Source organism: Mus pahari, chromosome 16 (genome assembly GCF_900095145.1).
Source record: "Mus pahari chromosome 16, PAHARI_EIJ_v1.1, whole genome shotgun sequence".
NCBI lineage: Eukaryota > Metazoa > Chordata > Mammalia > Rodentia > Muridae > Mus > Mus pahari.
The window spans coordinates 41,547,549-41,568,493 of record NC_034605.1 but is presented as its reverse complement, the minus strand read 5'-3'; the positions used below and the strand labels follow the sequence as shown (position 1 = coordinate 41,568,493).

General features: G+C 48.1%; 1 protein-coding gene across 1 annotated transcript in view; it reads left to right on the top strand.

Annotated features, from left to right (window-relative positions):
* Positions 1-2,495: 2,495 nt before the first annotated feature.
* Txndc5 (thioredoxin domain containing 5) overlaps positions 2,496-20,945 on the top strand; it is a 28,294-nt gene continuing 9,844 nt past the window's right edge. The window contains exons 1-5 of the mRNA XM_021215398.1: positions 2,496-2,788; positions 7,539-7,688; positions 11,918-12,023; positions 18,409-18,505; positions 20,767-20,882. Of these exons, the coding sequence (XP_021071057.1) occupies positions 2,568-2,788; positions 7,539-7,688; positions 11,918-12,023; positions 18,409-18,505; positions 20,767-20,882 (690 nt within the window). The 5' untranslated portion in view covers positions 2,496-2,567. The remainder of the gene's footprint in view (positions 2,789-7,538; positions 7,689-11,917; positions 12,024-18,408; positions 18,506-20,766; positions 20,883-20,945) is intronic.

Here is a 20,945-nt window from a genome sequence, read left to right as displayed (position 1 = left end):
GTGAGTGTCACTGTATCAACACTGCAGAGAAACACAGACACTAGAGTGTTCCTGGTCAGAGTTACATTGGCAGAAACAGTAACCGTAATAGTAACAGAGAGTCTCCACGACAATCGGCCACTGCAGTTAGAAACATATTTTGACTGTCAGCCTCGGATGTTCTGGGCAGTGTTCATAGCCATCTCAGTGCTTTTAGGGCTGTGCTGAGACAGCTCCCCAGGGTGGGAATACACCTCCTCACCTTAGGAGGCAGGGAATGAGTGGTAGGGCTCCTGAGATCTCCTCTGAAGAATTACCTCCAATGATCTTAAAATCTCCCACTCCAGCATCTAAAAGTTCCACCCCTTCCTACTAGCGCCACTCTGGAGCTAGATCTCCAACACATGGACCCACAGAGGAGACATTCAAGACCCAAACCCTAGCACCTTTATCCAGCTATTAGAAACAGTAAACATTCTAGATTCCCTTGTATAAAAGGGTTACTGACGGAAATGTCAAAATCACCGAAGTCACCAGGAAAGATGACAGATGACAGGGTTGTTGGGAATTCTGTCATCTGGAAGGCACCACAGACTTCAGTGAAGTAGGAGAGTGTCCTGGAGGATGGCAAAAATTGGAAGGACAGATGACGGTGTGACACTCGGTAGATCCAATATGTCGGGAGCTGAAGGTCTTTGGGTAGAAGGGAGCATATTGGTAAAGGTTGGCATCTGCCTTCCGTCTCAACTGCAAGAGTGAAACATCAAGCAACAGCCAGCATTCAAGAGGGCTCTGAGAGCTATGGTCTGTGGTAGTGGTTCTCAACCTTCCTAATGCTGTTACCTTCTAATGCAGGACCTCATGTTGCAGTGACCCCCCCACCATAAAATTATTCCATTGCTACTTCAAATCTAGGATGTTGATACTGTTACAAATCATAATGTTAATATCTGATATTTGACCCTAAAGGGATATGGAACCACACAACTCGGGCAGGTGAAAAAAGAGTTGATATTATAAACAGAGTTGAGATGTCTCAGCAGCCCACTGAGCTGGTTGGGAGATATGAAGAACTGAGGAGCATAAAGCTTTGAACTTGACAGTACAGATCATACAGCAAGAGTCCTTGGATTTCAAGTCACCAGCAAGCCTCACAGGACACAAAGCATGGCGGAGCACATCACAGGAGGCCTTCAAGGACAGCATCAGGGATTTCTATTTTAGTCTATATGCCAAGGCTACTGGGCAGAATTGGTGTGCTGGCTCAAGTTTGAGCAACAAATTGCCATAGTCAAAATCACGTGGGCAAAGGATGCTCATAGAACTCTCCTGCAATGGGCAAGTTTAGGTCTGTTCAGGTTAGGGAAGCCAGAAGTGTTTGGCTGAACTGTGCTTACTCAGAATGAGAGGGCACAAAGGAAGGGAGGGGGCAAGCAAGAGACGCTGCCTGGAAATCCCACAAGAATAAGGTTTTGAAGTTTGGTGTTTGGCAAACCACAGAACGTTTACAGGTGGCTGAACCCAAGATGAGGCTTGTTAGAGATGATATGAATTTCCCCCATTGCTAACCCAGGCGTTTGGTTTAGGGAGGCTGAGGCTAATAGAGAGCAGGTGAGAAGTCTGATACAAGATCGTCATATACACTTCTTATGATGCCTGTTTCTTTTTCCCAAAAAAGATTGCCATAGATACTTCTTATGATGCCAGTTTCTTTTTCATTGGCACAGAGCATAGCTCTGGGACCTCTCTCAAGTGTCTAGTGGTTGTTTCATTCTCCCTAATTTAGCTCCAGGTTCTCAAGGCAGGGCAGGGAGCTTAGATTGCCACCGCCCTTAAGGTCTGAGTGTTGGCATGGGTTAACACGCCTCAGTCCAGGCGTTAGCTCTCACCCAGAACAGCTATTGTGGTTCAGTTTCCTAACCAGGGTGAGTTAGGACACACACTCACGAGGGTGAGTTAGGGCACTAGCCAGGGCCTGAAGGAAGGGCCACTCTGACTGCCTTTCCTTTTCACTGGAAGTGAAGGCCGGGCAGGATAACAGAGGAGGTGCTCTTGGGAAGTGGTTTCATCACACCCCCTGAGGCCAGGCCCTCAAATCAAGTTGAGCTTTGGCTAAGAATCTGACTTATGCAAGCGCAAACCCCACACACTTTTGCCCTCTTGCCTCCTTTCTGCTGACAGCAGCTCAGCTTGGTCCTGAACTCTAGGGTCTCTTGCTGTCTGATTAGATATATCAACAGAAGCTACCACTTTTCCATAGCTTGGCAGCTTGGCCTCTTCGTCCCCAACAGGGAAAGGCTGATGAGGAGCTTGGGAAGGAGAATGAGCTCCGCGGGATGGAAGAGAACCGAACTGGGATAGCGCTGGTGGTGCTGCACAAGGACCCCAGGATCTGAGCGACCTCTTCCTGGTGGCTTTCAGCAGAAGACAGCAAGTTGCCTAGCTGAGCCGGCGGGACAGGGGGCGTGGCTCTGCGAGCGGGGGCGTGATTGAGGCGTGGCTCTGCGGTAGTGGGAGGAGCCGGGGCGGGAGGCGGCGCCGCGGAGGGGGACCCGCGGCCCGGGCGAGAGCTCGCCAGCCCCGCCGCGATGCCCCCGCGCCCAGGACGCCTCCTCCAGCCGCTGGCCGGGCTGCCGGCCCTGGCCACGCTCCTGCTGCTGCTCGGAGCGCGCAAAGGCGCCCGGGCCCAGGAGGTGGAAGCGGACAGCAGGGTCGAGGAGGACCCGCACGCCAAGCACCTGTATACGGCCGACATGTTCACGCACGGGATCCAGAGCGCCGCGCACTTCGTCATGTTCTTCGCGCCCTGGTAACTGCAGCTCCCGCAGGCCGGCGGGGCCCGATCTAGGGACCGGGGACCAGGGCCCCGGAGCCGGGGACCGGGGAGAGGGCGCGAGGCCGCGCCGGGGGCGTGGGCCGCGCTCGGGCCTCGCCGCTGACGTGGCGCTAGCCGCCGGGCTGCGAGCGAGCAAGGGCGGGCCCCGAGAGGAGACCCGGAAAGGCCTCTCCGCCCCGCCACACTGCTGGAGTCCAGGCATCCCCCGCTTCTGTCCCCTGCCCAGCTCCCCAAACTTCCTGTGCTGGCCGGACGCGGCGGGAGCCCGGCGTCCACGTGCCCTATCCTGAAGGGTTCTCCCTGCTGGCTCTTCAATATTGGGTTGAATTGGAAATCTAAGCCCCCCCTCAAGATGTGATTGCCCACTCTGTGTGTAGAGGGTAGGAAAAGAAAGCCTAGGTCGGGGACTGAGACTTCCCCGGCCCCTGGAGTCCAGCGTAGTGCCAGTTCTGGAGACCCCGCTGCACACTGGAGTGGATGTGAGCTGTATTCTCAAGGCCTTTAACTCTTTCACCTCCCGTTCTTGGCTCATTTGGGGCCCGGTCATTTGGAAAGTGTGAGGTCGAACTGTTCTTCCTAAAAGTCATACCTTCAGGCTTCCATTCTTCGGTTGGGGCTTCCTGGTGCACCCCACTACTTTCTCAGAAGAACTGTACCCCGGGAATTAGTCCAAACATAGCGGTGCTTTGCTCCTGGGGCCTAGATGCTCAGAGAAAGAAGTTCTCCGGTCCACAGCAGAAAGCGGTATTTAGAGTGCAGGCTCTTGAGATGTGGGATGCGCTGTGTTTATTGTAGAGCAAAGTACTCTTCCTCTAGCTCAGTAGGGACTCATTAAGGACAGAGGGTTAAGCAGTTAAGAAAAATGTGCCTGTGGAATCCAATGTAGTTAGTGATTGTGTTTTCTAAAGTGGGAGAAACTTTGCCAGTAACCCTAGAGTGGGCTATTACGTTTAGTGTTAAATTAACTTTGCGGGGGTGGGGATCATTCTGGCTCACAGCCATTATCAGTTAAGAATGCAAGGATACGTTGTTTTACATTCCCAAGAACAGCCACTTGAGTCTATAGAACTACCATTGAAAGAAAAAAAAAAAAAAAGACTGGTAGTCTGCCACAGTCAGTCAGCGTTAATAGTTACTCTGTGCACGAGTCGTCTCAAAGTAGTGATTCCAGTTAAGTACACCACAGGACTTAATTGGAGTTGATTTCAGTGGAATAAATCTAAGGGTTTTTTAGTTTTATGAGAAAAGTTGACATGCAGGCAGGGTTAGGTTGTCTGCAGTGCTGATGGAGTTTTAAGTTTAGGATATATCCAATGACTAACCAGCTAGTCTTGGCCAGTTGGGGTATACACCACAGATCCTTTTTTTCACTCTATGGCTTACAGACGTTTAGGTCGAGGCTGCTCTCCAGGATAAGCCTTTAATTGTTTGCTTCTTGCTACTCTGCTAAAAAATATTAGAGAGGTGTAGGAGCCCACCATAGCCTTTGAAGGCTGGGTTTTTGATATTTTAAGGGGAAGTTGAGGCAGGATCTCTCTGGGTAGCCAAGCTGACCTTGAACTCATGACTTTGTTGGTCTCAGCCTACAGAGTGCTAAGATTTCAAAAATTTTAAGAACAACATGGTACTCAGGATAGACTATGCTGGGTCCCCTCCCCACTTTCTCACAGTGAGTGCCTGGAATGTTAGTTGTCCATGTGTGATGCTGGGGCAAGGACACTGTTGATGACATTGACCTGTATGTGTATTCGTTCTAAGCTTTGTGGCTGCAGGATTTTCCTCCTGCTGTTGATCTGGTGCCAGCATCGGGTCACACTGAACCTAGGGACAGTGAGGTCAAGGGTAAGGTTAGGTGCCTTTGCTCTGTCACTTGGCTCCAGGCCACATCTGAATACAGCTGGCTGTCTCTGTGGCTCTGTATCCACAAGGGCTCCAAACCAGAAATGCCAGTTGGAGAGAAGCAGTGGACTCTCCAGTCCTCCTTGGTGCAGAGGGGCGTGGCTGTGTGGTGATGACCCCAAGTGGTCAGATTAGCTTGGGTTAGAGGGATCTGAATCTTTATCTTTTTTAAATTTTGTATTGTTTTCATAAGAATCCTTTCAAGGGTTTAGAGGATGTCTACAACTCTAAACTGAGCATACCTGATCAAATTCCGCTAACATCAGAACAACCCTTAGGAGCCGAAGGGGTTTGCAACCCCATAGGAAGAACAACAATTATCAACCAACCAGAGCTCCCAGGGTCTAAACCACCAACCAAGGAGTATACAGAGAGGGACCCATGGCTCCAGCCGTATATGTAGCAGAGGATGGCCTTGTCGGGCATCAATGGGAGAAGAGGTCCTTGGTCCGGGAAGGCTCAATGCTCCAGTGTAGGGGAATGCGAGGGTGGGGAGTTGGGAGTGAGTGGGTGGGTGGGTGGGTGGGAGTGCACCCTCACAGAAGCAAGAGGAGGGGGGATGGGATGGGGGCTTTTGGGGGGGGGAAATCAAGAAATGTAAATAAATAAAATATCCAATTTAAAAACAAAGGAAAAAGAGAGAGAGAGAAAGACAAGACAGACAGAGAGAGAGAGAGAGAGAGAGAGAGAGAGAAAGAAAGAAAGAAAGAAAGTCCATTAGGGTAGTCACTCATCTATCTCCCAGCAATATCTCATAGCTGGGTTCCATACCAACATTAGAACCAATCTGCTTTCTTTGATTAGGCACCAGATGCCACGAGGAGCAAACAGGAACACAGGCCAGCTGGGGATCGGAAAGTCCACAGGCCCCATTGTGTACACACTTACAGAGCCATTGGGCCTCTGTTCTTCCTTGCTATCAGTTCTTTCCTGACCCACGACCTTGCTGAACTCATTTTGCTGAGCTCACGGAAGTTAAATCCTCAAATACAGTTTCCCTGTGTGGGTACCCCATTCCTCTGCTTCAGTTGCAAGTGTTTGAACAGGACAGTACTTCCTCTCTTGGCACTTACATGGAATGTATAGAGGAATACTGATGAGCCTTCAGAAAAAGGGGGTGATGCTATATTTGGGCTTTTATGTGTTTACATAGTTTATTTTTATGTATGTACATGTGTACATCTCTGTGGGTTTGGGTGCCATGTGTGTTGAGGAGGTCAGAAGATGGTGTCATATTCCATAGAACCAGAGCTACAGGCATCGGGACCTGCCTGGTGTGGGGTGCTGGGTTCTCTGAAGGAGTAACAAGGGCCCTTAATTACTGAGCCTTCTTTAGTCCTATTTTATTTAAGCCTTTATAAAGCAGGGGTTTGTCTTAGTTGCTCAGGAAAGTTCCACCAGGAAGACACATTAGCTTTATGCTGACTTTTCAATGCCACCTTTAGTTGCCTGCTTTGGAAGTCAGGTTAAAAAAAAAAAAAAAAAAGAAGCTTAAAAAAAAAAAAAGCTTAAAGATTTTTATTGAGGATGTATTTTGAGAGAGAACTCACAATTGCCAGTGCCTTTCACTCTTGTAAGTGAGCTTTTTTTTTTTTTTTTTTCTAGAAAGGATTCTTTTAAAAGACATTGGAGCAATTAGTTATGTTATAAACACAAATAATTTGTTTGTTAGATAAAGAAAGAAAAAAAACAGTTCTGTGCCATAATGCTGTGTGGTTTGCACTCACTCAGATCTCCAATGTGCTACAGCATCCATGTGATATACATGCAAGATGGTGGCCAGCCCTGTCCTTTAGATCCCGTGACAAGAGAGATGCTGTAGTGTAGTGTGAAGAGAGGCAAGAAGCCACGGTCTTGCTGGTATTGTTTTAGATAATACATTATAAACACATGATAGTCATAGACAAACACTTTAAAGTGTTTGTATATAACTAAACTCACATAGTCAATACAAGACATTTGGTCCTACCAACTGCACATGTTCAGGTTACCACCAACTCTACTGTAATGATAGATAGTTTGGAGCACTGGGGGTGTAGCTCCCATGGTACAGCATTTGCCCAGCATGCATAAAGCCCTGGTTTGATCTCCAGCACTCTGCACACTTACAATCCCAGCACTTGGAAGGTGAAGGTAAGAAAGTCAGAAGTTCAAGGTTATCCTCAGCTACACAGAGAGCTCAAAGTCAGCCTTGGATAACCAAGACGTGTTTAAACAAATAAAAACATTTAAATGTATTTATTTTAAGGCTTTTTGAGGGGGCAAGGTGCAGAGCTGATAATTCCTGAGATTGCCTTGTATTTGCATATATTTGGTTATATAGTGGAGGAGACCTTTCCTTACAAATAAATGAACAGTTACAACAGAGCATAAAGCTGGTTAAAAGAGCAGGGGAGACGACCAGAAAAAGGAGGAAGAAACAAAAATGGATTCCAAGTCACCTGAGAGCCAAGGAAGTCTTCTTGGAGGAAGTGATGCCAAACTAGATCTGAGGGACAAATAGAAATCAGCCAGGTGGAATTTAGGGCAAGTCTCAAGGTGAATGCGTACCTTGAGCTCCAAGGGGCACAGCAAGCTATAAGTTCCAGGAGATGGAAATACCACACATTTAGTCAGAGGTCAACTAAAAGTCAAGGATGCAGGGTCTGGCATAGAGGTCAAAAAAATTCTAGGGCCAGGAGCCTGCTGATTTAGATTAATGTGGAGAACAGTGTCGTTGTGAGGTATCTATCTGCTGCAGAGAGAAGGAAGGGCGGGGATTTGCTTGCTCGGTGGGGAAAGCGGAACCGAGGCTCAGTGCACCCTTCTTCTGGCTTCCCTGTAGGTGTGGACACTGCCAGCGGCTGCAGCCGACTTGGAATGACCTGGGAGACAAGTACAACAGCATGGAGGATGCCAAGGTCTACGTGGCCAAAGTGGACTGCACGGCCGACTCCGACGTGTGCTCTGCCCAGGGAGTGCGAGGATACCCCACGTGAGTAGGAAGGGCTGGGCTTTCTCTGTGGGTGGGTCTCTGGCCAAGGCACGTCCAAGCTCAGCTTCTGGTAACTTCCTTTATAGATCCGAGGCGCCGAATGTAAGCAGGTGGGCCCTGTTATTTGGACAAGACTATACTGAACACTGTTGGTTGTAGACATCTTTGGTCCTTTGCCAGGGAAAAGCTGTAACTGATTCCTGTGGGTTGCTGAGAAAGCGCATTTGCAGGGCAGTAGTGGGGTGTGGCTGCCTGTGGTCCAAGCCAGCTCAGACTTGGTAATCACTTTTGGTTTGAGTTTTGCTTTGAACGGTTATCACTGCTTAAGTTTGTCTCTTTTTCTTCTTACTGATGTAAGATTTTTCATCCCCTGCAACTAACATAAGGTTTGTTGGGAAGGAGGGTGACAGACTAGAGTGCAGCAGGCATGTACATGGTTTTATGACACAAATTATGACTGCTCCAGTCTGGATGAGTCGCCCAAAACCCAGCAGTGCTGTGAACCTTCTATAAGTGGAGCTTATAGAACCTTTAGGCAGTGGGGCCAAGTGGGTGGCAGTTCACTGAAACTGTGTCCTTGAAGGAGATACTGTGATCTCAGCCCTGGTTGGTTAGTGTCAAGTCTACTGTGAGGAGAGGGGCCTATTAGGTTCTATCTTGCTGTAGACCAAAGGCAACACATCCGAGTATCTCATGGCGCCAGTTGTCCAAAACAAGGAGTCAAATACACTGTTTCTCTTTCTAGATAGAGCAACAGAAAGCTGACAGACAAACTGACTTCTGAAGAGGATATCTCAGTCCGGTTCTGTTGCTGTGTTTGCATTGCAGACTGGATAATTTACCCAGGGCTAAAGCTGAAAACAACAGAAAGTGATTTCCCCACTGTTGTGGATGCTGGAGGTGCTGGTGAAGGCCAAGTTCCTTCCAAAACTGGTTTTGGAAATCTTTCTGTGCCCCTTTCTGGCTTCTCCAGGTTTGCTGGTGTCTCGGTTTTCTGTTACTGTTGCAGAATACTTAAGATACTTAGAGGAAAGTTACATAGTAAGTTCCTGGCCAACCTGAACCAGACTGAAACTTTGTGTCAATCTCCTCTCTCTCAAAAGAGGAAAGACTTATTTGATTGACAGTTTGAAGGGTTCAGTCCTTGGTCAGTTGGCCCAGCTGCTTTTGAGCTTGTAGCAGGGTGGCTATGGCCAGGTGTGATAGAGTACTTATTGTTAGTCAGCAGCTGAGAGAGAAGGGAGAAGAGGGAAGCTTGGGTCTCGGTATCGTCTTTAAGAGTACACCCCCACCAGGACTTGAGATCTCTTAGGCCCATTACTTAAAAGCTCCATCACCTTCCAGAGGCCCTGCAGGAGTGAACAAGCCTTTGCGGAACAGGCCCTGAGAGACTTCAGATCCAAACTGTATTAGCCACATTAACTCATTACATCCTTGGACCATGTGTATGTTGCTGTGTGTTCAAATGTCCCTTTCTTGTGAGGAGGACATGAGTCACACGGACCTCTGTGAAGGCCTGGTTCTGAGTGAGGCCTCATCTGCAGCTTGGGTTAGGCTTTTAATTGCTTTGTTTTGGAGGTCCCAATCAAACCTCTAACACATCAGTTATGGTACACTTTGTCACAGGCTGTGCAGAGAAACACCTAAGTGGGGATTTTTTTTTTTTTTTTTCTCTGTAGCTTCCCAGGAAGAGACACATGTGTCTGTGGAAAGTCTGTAATAGAGAACTTGGGGGCTGAACTTGAGGTGCTAGTAGCCTTCCCTGTGCCTGTTAACTCCTTTGCCTCTGTCAACTGAGAAAGAAAGCAGAGGCAGCAGGCTAATGGGAGGGTCTGTTACTGCTCGCCAGCTTTCCCTGGGCCCCCACAGCTTACTAAGGAAGAAGCTCACACTTAAGCAGGTTGGAAAGACTTTTTATCCAACAAGAGATTTATGTACTAAATTAGGAAGAAAGACACCCCCCACAACAAACAGATCTTATAGTTTAACTTTAGCAAAGAACACAACAACCAAAAACTGAGTGTAAGCACTGGTTCTTTCTGGTATTTCGAGACTCTGTTTCCTGCACTTCAATGTGGGGAGGCACTTAGAGGGAGAGGAAGGTAAAGAAATGTAATACACTGCTTCTATGTCGCTGTGACCCCAACTTTCCTTGCCAGAGCTGCCAGAGGGAAGGAGGCCCAATGGCGTGTGTGTGTGTGTGTGTGTGTGTGTGTGTGTGTGTGTGTGTGTTGTAAAACCTTTTAATTATGACAACATACTTTAGTGTGCTTAGACTTTGTTAGTGGTATATATTTTTTAAAAAACAGGTTCTCACTATGTTGCCAGGATTCCCAGGAACTCTAATTTTAGGCTTTGTGTTTAAGGTTCACCTGCCTCAGCCCTCACAGGGCTGGGATTATGAGTGTATGCCTCCATGCCTAGCTTTTCTATGTTCTTCATTGGAGTGCAGTATAGTGCAGAATTCTAAAGATGGTAACCCTTCCTTATCTAGATGGTCCCAGACTTAATAGTTTGACTTGAGACCCTTCACCTTCCCAGTGGGGTGGAAGCAGCCCCATATAGCCATTCTGCTCACTGTGTGCTGTGCAGTAAGGTGCAGGGGGCAGCGGACACTGTTATAGTGTCAGGCGGTTTTACACACCCGAGGCCCGTGTATGTGTTCTGAGCATGGTTTAGGCTGGGTAGGATGTTTGACTGGGTAGGTTGTCAGTTAGGGAGGGTGGTTTGTGAGGATATAACCCTGCTGTCAGTTGAGGGTCATTGAGCTCCTGAGGAAGCTGGGCATATGCTCACATGTTCTCCATAAGGCCACTATGCCCTTTGTAACTGCCGAATCTAGCCAGTGCGCCGCTATTCTCCTTTCTTTTCTGATTCTGGAGATGGAGCCTAGTGTCTTGTGTGTGCTAAGCAAGCAATCTACTACTGAGCAGCACCCACAGTTCTTCTCCAGACAGGGTTTTACCGTGTAGTTTAGTCTTGCCACGGGTTAGCTATCCTTCTGGCTCAGCCTTTGGAATACTCTACCATCTAGTCTGATTTCCTTGTATAGCAATGGAACTTCATTTTTAAGGCTTCTTCTGTTTGAAAGCCTCCATTCAAAGGGAACTTGCCTGTTGGTGAATGGGCTGAATGTTTGTGTTCAGGAAAACATGCTGACACATACCAGTGTGTTGGTATTAAGAGGTGGGCATTATTCAGGGGGCCACATGAGGGCACAGGGAGAGGGTGCCACCGGGGAACCAGAAAGCCACCTCAGACATTGGCTATATTGCACTGTGAATTTGGAGTTTAGTCTCCAGAACTTTAGGAAATGGATGGCCGACTGTGCTTTATGGGCTGCCAGGCCAGTCATGGCTATCACTGCAGACCACACTGCCAGTGGCTCCCCACCTACCTATCTCAGTTATGCACATCCGAACCTAAACATCTATTTCTGAACGTTGTATCAACTCACAAAATCCAGTTCACATCAGGGCGGGGGCGGAGGCTTCCTAGGTAAGCAGGCTAGTCTGCGTTTCCCTTTCTTCTGACAGGAACCACATCTGTAAAATCACAGTCTTGACATCTTCAGTAAAGTTTTCTTCCAAGGCATGCTATGAGCAGAGTGATCCAAGACCAGGGTGTGAGATATTCATCTCCCGGTGATGTCTTTTGCTCACTATCATAGGAATACTCTGAGGATTCCTCGGAGGCCAGTGACTAGAAGAGGCTCTTGTTCTTTGGGGATGCAAACAGCGATTAGGGGCCTGCAATGAATGGAGGGAGGCGTGCATAGATGGACTGCAGCAGCGGAATGCCCTGGTGATTGGGATCCATCAGTGACTGGGTGTCCATCTGCCATGGTGGCCTACCTACTGTAAAACAGTGTTTTGTCTGCTGCAGGCCTAAGGGAGACAAACCCACAGGCAGCAGGAGCAACAAGGGGGACCAGAAGCCTGAGGCCAGGATGGAGAAGCCTGGGAGAGGCACTGGTTTTCTCCTCGTTGTATTTTCCTTGAATAACGTCAGAAATGTGTGAAAGTTTAGGATCATGCACCTGCGCCTGCGCCTGTGCCCGAGATGTCTCCTGCAGCATGGTTTTTGTTTCCCTGTTGGAGTTTTGCTTGAGTGGCAGCTAGGTGCCTGGCTGCAGCCCCTGGTAGCTTCATTCTCATTTCGCTCGCTACCCAGGGCAGCTTTTAAACTTTCCAACTTCTGCTCTTTCTAATCCCTTGTTCTTCTTTCAGCCTGAAGTTTTTTAAGCCTGGACAAGAAGCGGTGAAGTACCAGGGTCCTAGAGACTTTGAAACACTGGAAAACTGGATGCTGCAGACACTGAACGAGGAGCCAGCCGTGAGTGTCCTTTCCTCCCTCCCTTTACTGCCCAGAGGCCAGAAGAGGTGAAATGCTGAAGTTTCAGTTCCTTTGAGGTTGTAAATAGACCTTCTCCTCTTGCGCCCTTTCTGGTTGGCCGAATGAGTTCACATTTGCACACAGAGCTCAAGAACCCAGTAGAGCCCCCCTAGCAGGTTCTCCTGAGTACAAGAGTAAACAGGAATCATTCTTAGAAGAAGTAAATGATGGAGTTTCCACATTGGACTCTTCTGTTGGGTACACTCCTATTGTCAGGACAACTGCAGATTTTCAGACTGGCCGTTTGGAACAGGCACTCTGTTGTATTATTGGTCTTGCGAAGACCTGGTCTTGGTTTTCTTGGGGAAGAACCAGATACAAATTCTTCCTAATACTCTTTAGTTCCATATCTAACGTCCTCAGGTTTCTCTTCTTGTTTACTGTGTTTTTCACTGTGTAGCCCAGGCTGGCCTTGAACTCAGGATCGCTCAGCCCCTGCCCCTGCCCCCATCCCTTGCCTCCCCACGGCTGGGAGTGCAGGTGTGTGCCACCCTGCTTCCATCCCTGCTCCTGTTTCCAGTTTCTCCTTTTGTAGCTCAGTAACTACCTTTCATTTGTCTACTTTTTTTCTTTAAGTGGTTCACCACGATTTCCTTAGAGTTCTAGTAATTTTTTATATGAATGCTGTCTTAGTTAATTTACTGCTATGAAAAGACACCATGAGCAAGGCAACTCTTACAAATGACAACATTTAATTGGGTCTGGCTTACAGGTTCAGAGGTTCAGCCTATTATTATCAAGGCAGGAGCATGGGAGCATCCAGGCAGGCATGGTGCAGGAGGAGCTGAAAGTTCTACATCTTCATCTGAAGGCTGCTAGCAGAATAATGGCTTCCAGGCAGCTGGAGTGAGGGTCTTAAAGCATATACCCACAGTGACATACCTACTCCAACAAGGCCATACCTCCTCCAATAGGACCATACTCTCTAATAGTGCCATTCCCTAGGCCAAGCATATACAAACCACTACAAATGTTTTTAGGTTTCCACTCCATTCTGAGTTATTTAGGTGGCAGCCGGGGCAGGCAAGGCAGCTCACACTCCTTGGAGGCTGTTTCTAATGGCTTTGTCATGGAGACTGTCCTCAGCAGTTACCTGCTTTCACGCCTTCTGTTATCCTGAATTTCTTCATGTAAGAGCAGCCATCCTTTTAACAGACCACCACATGGTGACCATCCTTGCAAACAGAGGTGTTGTGTCCTGTCCAATTGCTTGTGGCTTGATTTTGATTTCTGTTTTCTCTACTCCATCGGGGGATGCAGGACTGCCAGGCTGTGGAGAGCCTCTCCCAGTCTGTTTAAGCACCTTTCTTAGAACTGACCGATGATAACTTGAAAAGGCTCTTAGTATTACAAATATTCAAACATATAGAAAGGTCCCATTTTCACCGTCTTACCGGCCTGTCTCCTCTCCCCTCCATCCCTCATGCGTACATCTCAGGGAGTGTCATCTGTAAATATTTCAGGGCACATTCTCACAGACGTGTACTTTCTGCTTTGTAGCATAGCTACTATGTCAACTGTCTCATGAGCTGCAGTGAGCAGCCATGCGTTTGTACCAGTGGCTGGCTCCTACTGCCTAGACAGTCAGGACCAGGCCCACACCAGAATCTCCTTTTTGAGCTAGCGCTTTCTCCTGATTCCCCAGATCCGCTTGCTCCCACTGGCTGTCCGTAGTGTAGCTCTTTCCTTTGCTGCTTGGTCCTCAGTTTTCCAGGCCTTCGCCAGCTTGACTAATAATGGAAAACCTTGACCAAGTGCTCCGGTGTCTCCCCGCATCATTCTGTGTGCCGGCGCCATCAGAGCACCGTCAGAGCCTTCTAAACTGATATGGAAATCTTCCTTATGTCCTAAGTCGTAATGGTCACCGTACACGGTTCCCTTTCTCATCCCTCAGTACATGGATGGTTGGATTTGGACAGAGTAGACTTTGATGGTTTATGCTGTGGTGTGGCTGGGGCTGGAATAGCAGCCAGGATTCCCTCCTTTCACATCTCTGGTGACCGTCAAGAACACCAGGAGTTCTGAGTACTACTGGAACTGAGTTGTACAACCTGAGTACGATGGTTACTTGAGGCCACTTTATTGTGTTGGAGCTGTGACTGACTTGAAGGGGCAGTTCTATGGAGTCATGTCCCAGCACTTGGTGCCATCTTGAAAGGTGTGGAACAGTGTTCTTTACTCTGTAGACGGCCCAGCTCATCAGAAGCTCTGCTCCTTTAGTGCTACCATGCTCACATCCAAAACATCCATTACTGTGTTCATAATGTTGACGAGTTGCCTGGGGAATGCATTCATTTTAGGTAACTGGGAGCCACAAGCTTCCGAGTGAATTTGCATCTCTGTCCTGCTGGAAAGCTTCAGGGCCAGGTGGGGTTTTCATGTTGAAGCAGCACTGTTTTGTCTGTGAAAATGTTCTTTTTCTGGAGGGGTAGGTGTGAGGCAAGGGAGAAACATTTTAGATAAGAGATAATAGTCTCAAAAAAAAAAAAAAAACTTTAAAAATAAACTTTGCACTGAAGAGGCCTTTTTCTAGGATGTCCTTGTCCTGCTCCTGGAGTCAGATGGCAAAATAGACGGATATGGCGGGGCGTGGTGTTGCACGCCTTTAATCCCAGCACTTGGGAGGCAGAGGCAGGCAGATTTCTGAGTTCTAGGTCAGCCTGGTCTACAGAGTGAGTTCCAGGACAGCCAGGGCTACACAGAGAAACCCTGTCTCGAAAAAAATAAATAAATACATAAATACATAAATAAAAATAAAATAAAAATAGATGGATATGGAGGCTGCGCCATCCCCACCCCCACCCGCATTGAGAAGCACAGGCTGGGAGGGACGGGCTAGCCAGGGTCAGCACAGATGTCTTGAGGGTTTCTCATCCTCAGTAAGGAGACGTCAGCATGAAATCTCCCCTTTGTCATCTCAGAGCCATTCACCTAAGCTTCACGCTCAGTGTCTCTGAGCAGTGGGAACTCTCAGATAACCACTACCAAGAAGAACAGCAGTGGAGTCTGCTTTCTTGTGGAAAAGTTGAATTGCGTACACTTTTTAGGTGCTGTGAATGACCCAGGGCCTTGACTCAAGGCAGCTCTGTCCCTGAGCCATACCCCAATCCCAAATATGCAGTCTTTCTATATAGATTATCCTTTTTATTATTCTTTTTAATTACACGTGTTTAGTTTGTGTCCATGTGCATGGGCTGGGTGTGGATGTCAGGGGACTGTATTTTGAAATGTTGACATCTATGTAATAAGATGGTATAGGGGTGGATCCCTCTAGACATGAAATTCACTGATGTTTCATAGTTTTGTTATATGTGCCTTGTACATACAGCCCAAAGGTCATCTTTGTACAATCTGTTTAGTGTGCATACTTTTGACTTCAGCCTGTGACGTGAGGCCAGTGTGGGTTCTCCATTGTTGGTGCTGTTGGAACTCAAAAGAGATCAGGTTTTGGAATATTTGTGGTTAGGGTTAAGGAAGTTGAATCTGTAATGTAAACAAAGTCATGATTGTCTTTGTCAACTTGGCACAACTTTGACAACTTAACCAGGAAGGAGAGTTTTTTTTTTTTTTTTCATTAATAATTAATTCACTTTACATCCCAATATCACCCCACCCCCGTGCCCCTCACTTAAGTCCTCTCCCCCATTCCACATTTCTCTTCTCAAGATGAAGTCCCCCTCTGGGTGTCACCCCCCCACTAACAACCCCCTTATTCCCACCTCCCCAGGAAGAATGAATCAACTGAGAAAATGTTCCCATAAAATTGGATTGTGGGCCAGCCTGTGGGACATTTCTTTGATTAATCATTAATGTGGGAGGGCCCAGCTCCCTGAGGGGCAGGACCACTTCTGGGCAGGTGGTTCTGGGTTGTGTAAGAAAGCAAGCTGAGCGAGTCAGTAAGCAGCGGCCCTCTATGGCCTCAGCACCACTTTTTCCAGTGACGGGCTGTGATGTGAACATATAAACCAATGAAATCCTTTCTTCCCCAAGTTGGTTTGGGGTCATGGTATTTAGTGCAACAACAGAAAGCAAACTGGAACATCAACTTTTATTTAAATTAAAAGTGAAGCTCTTAAAAAAAAATCTCAATTTGACTAGATATGAAGCAATTTAAGAACATTTAAAGATGTATTGAGGGAGAAAACGGCTTTTGAAAACAATGTTTGTCATTCCTGAAAGGTAAATATGCTGGAATGTGCATGCTGTGTAGGCAGGTCCGAGAGGTCTAGTGTATGTGGTCGTGGGGTGAAGAGCAACTACCGGGTCTTCAGCCCTGTTCTTCTGTTTAGTTCTTTTAACATGTATGTATGTATGTTTGTATGTATGTACATATGCCTGTGTGGAGGTATGTGCACATGTGTGCAGTTGCCTTGGAGGTCAGAGGAGCTGGTGTTACCAGTGGCTGTGAGCTGTCTGAGTGGGTGTTGGGAACCACGCTCTGGTCCTCTGCGAGAACAACGCACACTGACCTGCCGAGCCATCTCTCTAGCTGCCTTGTTCATCTCTTACTGCTGGCGTTTTATATCCTTTGTGCTTGTTGGATGCCTACACTCATGTTGGTAGAGTTGGTAAGCCAGCATTTACCCCGTCCTGCCCTGCTTGGCCTTGGGAGCAGACGAATTCTCAGCTAGAGATCAGCTGTGTTGGTCTCTGTGGCCTCTTGGTGGTAGGTTCGCCGGGCATCCGCGCTAGTAAATACGCCTGATGAGGTGTCTGCCGACCTTGATCTTACCTCCTTAGTTTTCCTTGTCTTCTTCACTGCCGTCCTCTCTAGGCTGTCTGTGGTGAAAAGGGCCTTGTGGAGTTGTCATCTGTAACCCCATATGTGTTCCATCTTACTGGAGTCCCTTGTTCTGCCGAGCCCTGATTCTTAGCACACCCTTCCCCCATCACTTGCCTCTGCTGCTGGAATTGTGTGTGCGGTGGACTCCACACATGCAGTCGACTGGTGGTCGGGCTAGTGTCGTAAGCTCTGCATCTCGCCTCCTTTTCCCACTCTCAGTATCCCGGAAGTTCTGTCAGAATTGCAAGGAGGACCTCTACAAGGCAGCCAGCATCTCTAAGGGTTATGGTCAGTTGCATATTTACTGTAACGTTTCTCTTTTAAAACATCAAGCTGCAGTGTCTTTCTGTCCCCCACCCTGTGAAGGTTCTTCCAGGTTCTCCTTTGCGGTGGTCTGCTGTACGCTCCTGTTGGTGAGAACGTATCTGTTTCTTATATCGAACTGTTTTACTGTTCGCCAGAACTTCCTTGGGATAATGTCTGATCGTCATGGCGTGCGCTGCCTGGGGAGGCTGCCTGCGCCTCTGTTGCCTGTGGTACCTGGCATGGTGTCAGCGGCTCTGGCTTCGGGCGTGGGCTGTGGCTCTTGGAGCTTAGCCTTGGTGTTCATGGTTATGATGATGGAGTGGCTTGGGCTGGCTGAGGCTCCTCCGGGGTGTGATGGGAACAAGGCCGGAGCTGCTCAAGTTTTAAATAGCTTTTACTATAGTACCTTGTTGTGATTTTTATTTTATTAGTTATTATTAAATCCCTCATTGTGCTTCACTTACAAATTCAACTGTCGTGGGCACACATACTCAGGAAATGAAGTAGATACAGGGCTTGGTTCTATCCGTGGTTTCAAGTGTGGGCTCTGGGGGTGTGTCATCGTCAGGAGGGATGCCCCTGTGCTGGCAGAAGGTCCTGGGCAAGGCTGTGCCTTTCTGCCCCAAACCTTGTCTCGGGAATTACCTTAAGGTTTAGCTCACAGGGCTTACCCAGTCCCTTTCCCTGGTTCCTCTTGCTTATTGAGTTCTGGGTTCTTATGACTGACCTTTCTGTTGGTCTTCAGTGGCTGCTTCTCCGCATGCTCTCCCTGTCCCTGGTAGGAGCTGAGGGTCACCAGGACCTGCTCCCTTGTGATTTTTGCCTCCGGGTTTGCCTGTTTCCTCCACCTTTTTGTCTTAGCTCCTTCCTGTGTAGAGATGCTCACTGGGAATTTACTTTGAATCCTGTGGGGAATCTCAGATCAGGCTCAGGAAGAGGGGGGCATGGTTTCCTGGGTGGACAGACTTCAGTTGGTTTCTTTGCTTGGTTGAGTTTGGGGTGGGGACAACTGCCCTGGGGCTCAGGTCAGTAGGGCGGGCCTGGTGCTAAAGCACCCAGAGTTCTTCTTGGCGGGGTAACTACCTGTCCGGCCTTGTTCAGCACAGGTGTGAGACAGACAGGTGAGGGCGGATAGACACTTTTGGAGTCTTCTGAACAAGGCCTGGTCCTCCTCCCTGCCTTGATTGCATCCTCGAGGTCAAACCCACTGATTACTGTTTTTCTTCTTCCTTTTAGACACCAGAGCCGGAAGCGGAACCACCTAGAGCCCCTGAGCTCAAACAGGGGTTGTATGAGCTCTCGGCCAACAACTTTGAGCTGCATGTTTCTCAAGGTAAGGATGGGACTGGTGGTCACGGCTCTGGGCTGGCTTTTCCTCTCGCTATCTGAGGACTCATGGCATATCTGAGGACTATAGTCACAGCTCACTTTGTCTCTTCAGCATCATTTGGACTGTTGCTTAATGAACCCACTCTTACACGATACATTTCCTCCTTTTTCATCTTTGCAGACATGCCTGGCCAAAACCTCTGTCAAAGTTGAGAGCACACGAGGCACACACAGCAGCCATGGATAAGAAAGGCTTTATTAATGGCATGGACTTGTTTATTTGTTGGAGGCTGGGAGAAGCACATTTCTTACTTGTTTAAACAGTGTAGTAGGACTGTTAAAACTGAATCAGATTAGGTGTTCGTTATATACTGACTTTGGAATCGGTCTCCTAAATATGTGCCTGCAGTCTCCACTGCGAATAAAACACAAACCTCTCCTTGTTACCACATGGACAGGGCTCAGAAGTTGGCTCAAGCACATATGGGCAGCAAGTAGGCGCAGCTTCCTTGCTGGCTCTGTTATCAAGTGCTGCCACAGAGAGGAACCCCCCTGGAAGACTGGGTTGTACACACTGAAAAAGGACTTAGAAGCCTGTCCCTGCTGGGAGCCTGGTGTCCTCCTCACCACCTGCCTTACTCAGCAACTTTATCATGGTGTCTTCCATTGCTACTAGAATTAGTTATGTACTCAGCACTGCTGCTCCAGCAGTAGGACCTGGCTGTTTCCCCTGGGAAGTCAGACTGACTTGGGCTTGTGTAGAATATTTACATTCTATACAAATCCCCTCATCCTAGACAGTTTCCCCGCTGGCCAGCCGAGCTCCACCCATGGCAAGAGTCTCTTGTAGGACACCCTGAAGCCCCCACATGGTAGTGCTTCAGGGCTCGCTGAGGCTTTTTCTTCACAAGGCAGCTATGGCTTCTTGCCCTTGCTGGCTTCCCATCAGGGCTGCTTGGATTCTGGGAGCTCAGTCTCTATTGTGCTGCCCGGGGTTGTACTCCACGTGTCTGCAGAGACGGTGTTAGCCTCGAAGATCAGTTGCTCATCATTTCAAATAAGCGATTCACCATTTCCCTAAAATGCATTATTGGCATAGTTTCAGCCATCAGTGTGGCCCATCACCGCTACATGCTGTGTGGCCACTGCCTGACATCTGCTGGGAGTCCTCTCCTGATCTGGGGCTGCTGTCAGCCTAATGTAGAAGCAGATCAGCCAGATAGAAAAATGTGTCCAGAAAATCATGTTGGGAGGACTTTACATTTTTTTCTCTTTTTAACTCATCAGGAACGTTATTTATTTATTTAAAAACCTGGTTTTGTCATTGTCGTTGTTGTTTGTTTGTTTTTGGCAAACAAATGATAAGTGCAAAAAGAATTAACAGGGCTCGGTGAAGGCAGTCTTCTGTGACTACACCACAGCCTGGTTTGTACCACCCATACCCCAGGCCTCTCTCCCATTCCCTACCCAGAGGCCGGCCCTTGCCCTCTGTGTGGAACCCATGCCTGGGTTTGAGGCCTCATAGCTCAGGTGTGCACTGGTGAATACTGGACTTCAGTCTGCTCATCTGTCATATATAATGGTTCAGTTTAATGCTCCTCTCCCCAGGCCTAGGTTGGACTTTATGGATCTTAAATGCATTTTTATACCCACTGAAGGCTGAGGGTGTCTGTGTAAAGGTTCTGTTGATCTACATGTTCTCCAGCATTTCTTTTTGCATTCTTTGCTGAGCACTTACAGCTTGTGGACCTGCAGAATTCCCCGCAGTCTGGACTCTGCTGGTCAAATCTCTGGTGGATTAATACACTAACCTTGTTATGGTTTTCCCATGTATGCTTTGGAGGGCCGCTGCAGGGCCTAATGGCTGCTAGTGAGTGCCTCTGACGATCTGTGGTCTGATTGGAGCGGTGCTCATGGTCACGGGGTGGGCCCTCCCTCAGCAGATTAGTTAGCGCTAACCTCATTTATCACTTGCAGTGTTAGGGTGAGAAAAAGAGGTGCGGTAGCTGTGCGGTTCTTTCCCTTTTTGCCAGTTTTCTCTTAGCGTGAGCTGGTTCTCTGTTACCTGTCAAAGATGACAAATTTGGTTTTGAGTTATTATTTTGAACTCCCATATAAACTTATGTGGTGGTGAGTCCCTTTTAACAGAAGGACTTGAGATCTCTAAGCAAGGAAACAAAGCTGTATTCTTGAGTCCAGCATTCAGTCCTGTAGTGTACACCCATTGCTTCTTTCCTGTTCTCTCCGCCTCGGCCTTCTCCACAGGCAACCACTTTATCAAGTTCTTCGCTCCGTGGTGCGGTCACTGTAAAGCTCTGGCGCCAACCTGGGAGCAGCTGGCTCTGGGCCTTGAACATTCTGAAACTGTCAAGATTGGCAAGGTAAGTCCAAGCCCTTGTTAAACTGGAAACGGTCTGCTTTGGGCTGGATTAATTAGCAGAGTA